The sequence below is a fragment of the Atta cephalotes genome (assembly GCF_000143395.1).
Source record: "Atta cephalotes unplaced genomic scaffold scaffold00022, whole genome shotgun sequence".
In the NCBI taxonomy this organism is placed as follows: domain Eukaryota; kingdom Metazoa; phylum Arthropoda; class Insecta; order Hymenoptera; family Formicidae; genus Atta; species Atta cephalotes.
In genome coordinates, this window is record NW_012130086.1 from 3,543,633 (window position 1) to 3,547,570 (window position 3,938).

Here is a 3,938-nt window from a genome sequence, read left to right on the forward strand (position 1 = left end):
TATATATATATACATATCATTTACTTTCTAATTTAATGTTAGTACTTGCCGCATGTGGTATATCTATTTATCTCTTCCTATCAATCTGGCCTCGCATATTTGATGTAATTATGGCTATAAACAATTCCCGATCAGGCTCTGCAGCGATTTATATTACAACAGAATATTTTGTTGATCAAGAAAACTTTTCCTACTTAATTCTTTTGCATACAAACGCCGCCACGTGTATAGGGGCAACTGCAGTGGTAGCAACAGGCACGATGCTAATAGCGTATCTCAAACATATTTGTGGAATGTTTAGCATTGCAAGGTAGAATTCAGTACACTTATATGTTTTACAAGTGAAACTATTCTTTGTTTATTTTCTATGAGACTTAAAAAGAAGTACTTACAGAAAAAAATATATATTCATATAGTTTCCGTATTAAGAAGGCTATGACAATTGATATGCAACAAGATGTTAATGAAGAAAAAATGATTATAACTTATAAAGGAATAATCTGTGCGATAGATATTCATCGAAAAGCTACAGAGTCAGTACATAATTCTGCAATATCTGTATAAAGTGCTCAACTAATTATTATTTTATTTCTGAAGGTTTTCTCAAGTCTTTATAAAGAGTTTTGAAGGATCTTTCTTCTGTTTAATAGCGGCCAGTATGGTTTGCTTAACCAGCACTCTTGTTCAAGTAAGTTTTATTTTTTGGTTATTAAATATATCTTTCCATGAAAGATACAATTTTCATTATAAGATTAAATAAAGAATCTTTAATTAGATCAATTATGGAAAAATAATTTTCATTAAAAATAAAATCATTCGAAAACTCATGATTATTCTTCGTTCACCTTTTTTTTATAATCGTAAAATATCTGCATTATTCGCATACGTACATTACAAAAATAATACAGTTTTCTAATATGCGCAACCAATAAAGAAAACAATTTATTACATAATGCAAGCTTTATAATTTGTCCTAAGGAATTACAGAAAAATTATAAAGTTTCTTGCTTGTAAAAAGCTAAAATACACATATAACATATTATATGTTTTATATCGTATTTTATATTTTTTAGATCATAACATATAATAGCACAGAGCAATTTGTATTACGACTTATACACATAAGTGTCCTCTACATGTACATGTTTTTGTCCAATTATACCGCACAAGATATTACAGATCATAATGAATACGTATTTGCTACAATGTAAGAGATATTTGCATCGTATGTTCGTACTTAAGTAATTGTTTTATAAATTCTTGTAACAAAATGCTGAATTAACAAAGATATTCAATAATACTACAGGGTGCGGTCTCCAAAATCCGGACAAATTTCAATTTAAATTTTCCGCTATATTGTCCTTCCGCCGGAGTTTATTGTTGGCGTCCGAGAAAGCTTGATGCTTCTAATAAACAGCCATTCTCAAAATGAATCTCATGATAACCAAGTTGAAACCAAATGCAGAATATAATCGAAGAGTCGAGATCATCGAAGATCTTCACGCTGAGCGTTCAGCAACGGAAATAATTCGATTCTTTGAATACCCGAGATCGATTTATAACGTTGTGGTAAAATATACGATTTTAGAACAGTCCAACGAACGTTCCAGCATGTCAGCCAGAGAGTTACTTGAAAGAACGCACCACGAGGACCCCAGGAATATTTGGAACCGCTGATTTCGGATGATCCAAGGCAATCGTTACAAAAATTAGCATCGATTATTGGTGTGAGTGAGCCAACAATGCTCGAATTGTCGACGATCTTCAATACAAATCGTACACATTAAAGATGAGACAGATGTTCTCCGTCAGGCTGCCAAGTTGTTTGCTGCAATCTGTTATTGTATTCTTCGTAAAACAAAGCATCGGGAATTAGGTTCTTTTCAGATAAAAAAATTCTTTTTGTTGATGCCAAAATCAAGCGGAAGAATGATCGAAGACTCGCCTACAATTTCGAGAATGTCTCTGTTGTTTCCAGAACGAAATTTCTAATGTTCACGAAATAGATATTAATAATTGTGTCCAGGGTGATATCATGCCACAAAATTTCTTTAAAAAAAGGGAAATTGTCACAAAAGAAGTGTATTTGCGCGTTCTGATGGATGTGTGATGGAGTAGCCGGATGGAAACTGTAGCGTCCGGAAGGCCAAATATTTTTTAGCAGAACGGTGTACCGACTCATTCGAGTCATTTGATTCAAAATTGACAACATCGACGTGTTTTGGTCCAAGGCATACTGACCTCCCAACAGCCCAGATTTAAATCTCTTGAACTACTTATGCAGCGTAGTTGAAAGGATCACAAACAAGTCTCGGCACCCCAATGTGACGTAATTAAGGATCGCAATTGAGGTAGCATTCATCGGCGTTGACAGCGTTACAGCATGCGTGCGAACACTTCAGATCGAGAAAAGAGGTCATCATTCAAACTAATGGGGATATATCGAATAAATGTGCTCTACAGGGATCCCCCAAGTGCCTTATAAAAAGATATTTTGCATATTTATAATATTTAATTTGTCATTAAAAACATTTTGTTTAAAGAAATTGTTGATTTGTCGGGATTTTGGTGATGCATCCTGTATATATTCTTGAACGAACATACCATAAGAATTTATAATATTGTATAACAAATTTTTATTATTTTATGTTAGATTTTACATCAATTTATCATTGTTTTGTAGATACAATGTTGAATGGTATATGGCTCCGTTACACATACAGAAAATGACGTTATTTCTACTACAAAAGGGTACAAAAGCTTTTCATTTGATTCTCGGTGGAATATTCGTTGCGTCTATGGAAAGTGCTGCTATGGTAAGAGACATGCATAAAGCTTTTATTCCCCGCGAATATTATTGTTTAATCGAAAATACTAACATTCACAATCAATCAACATTTTGACTACTTTTAGAATTATTTAGATAATCAATTAAAGTAGTTCTATTAAAATAAGTTGAGAAATGTAAATGAGCTAAAAAAGTAGAATAGAAAACTGTTATATTGGTATATATTCATTTGATGTGTTGCACTCACGAATATTATACAATATTATACAATAAATCAATTTTCCTTATTTGAAAATATATTGATGGATTAATCTGAAAAATTTTTTTTTTAAATTAAATCTCGCTTTGCGTGCAAACTTAGAAACTTATGTGGAACCGCGCTTCGCGGCGAAAATTGTAAATCTCTGAACAATGAAAGGGAGATTCTAATATTAATAAACAAATATACGTTAATATATCGCTGTAAAAGTTTGTAAAACGTATGCACATGTAGTGTAGAGTATGTAGATCATGAAGATGTGACCGCAGCACGTGTTTTATCGCAGTATTTCGCAGCTGTGATAGATTTCTTAACTTCGATATAGTCGTTAATTTTAACGCATAATGTCTCGTTTCGCAGAGCAGTCTCGCACGTTTTTCTGTCAGATTCTTTTATTTTATGCAAAAACGAGCCAAATGAGCTAATTTCATCAAAATCGAAAGTGGTAATTCTTCTAAACAATTACATAAATCAGTAGATATATTAAAACCTTAGTCTTCGCAGTCCATATATTCTTCAGAGTTTTAAGTCTTATAAGTCTTTTTTAATAATTTCTCGCGACTAGTGCTAATCAAACGTAACCTAACAATGGGTGAGCTGCGAGGAGATTATGAGAGTTCGTGAAAATCGGGTACAATATAACGATCAATGGAAAGAATGATTTATCCAATATTTATCTCTGTCTATTTTTACAAATTTACCAAACATAATTTACTAATATTTGGATAATTTTTCATACTTAGACACGAAAATAATTTAAACATCAATTATCACACTGCAGTACAAGATTTAATTACCACCTTGTATTAATAACTTTAAATAAATTGTACAAAGACTTATATATCAGATACCGAACAAAATTAATTTTGAATATCACTTGTAAATAGACAG

The 3,938-nt window shown here is 32.0% G+C and overlaps 1 protein-coding gene across 1 annotated transcript; it reads left to right on the forward strand.

Annotated features, from left to right (window-relative positions):
* Positions 1 to 260: 260 nt before the first annotated feature.
* Positions 261 to 3,467, forward strand: LOC105619741. The gene is made up of 6 exons (XM_012201260.1): positions 261 to 310; positions 417 to 533; positions 598 to 688; positions 1,074 to 1,207; positions 2,684 to 2,816; positions 3,408 to 3,467. Exons 1-6 carry the CDS (start codon positions 261 to 263, stop codon positions 3,465 to 3,467), a joined length of 585 nt encoding a protein of 194 aa, XP_012056650.1.
* The last annotated feature ends 471 nt before the right edge of the window (positions 3,468 to 3,938 follow it).

Coding starts and splice junctions, on each gene's coding strand:
- LOC105619741 (XM_012201260.1), top strand. CDS start 261: ATGCTAATAGCGTATCTCAAACATATTTGTGGAATGTTTAGCATTGCA. Junction 1,208..2,683: donor GAATACGTATTTGCTACAAT/GTAAGAGATATT, acceptor ATTGTTTTGTAG/ATACAATGTTGAATGGTATA. Junction 2,817..3,407: donor CTATGGAAAGTGCTGCTATG/GTAAGAGACATG, acceptor CTCGTTTCGCAG/AGCAGTCTCGCACGTTTTTC.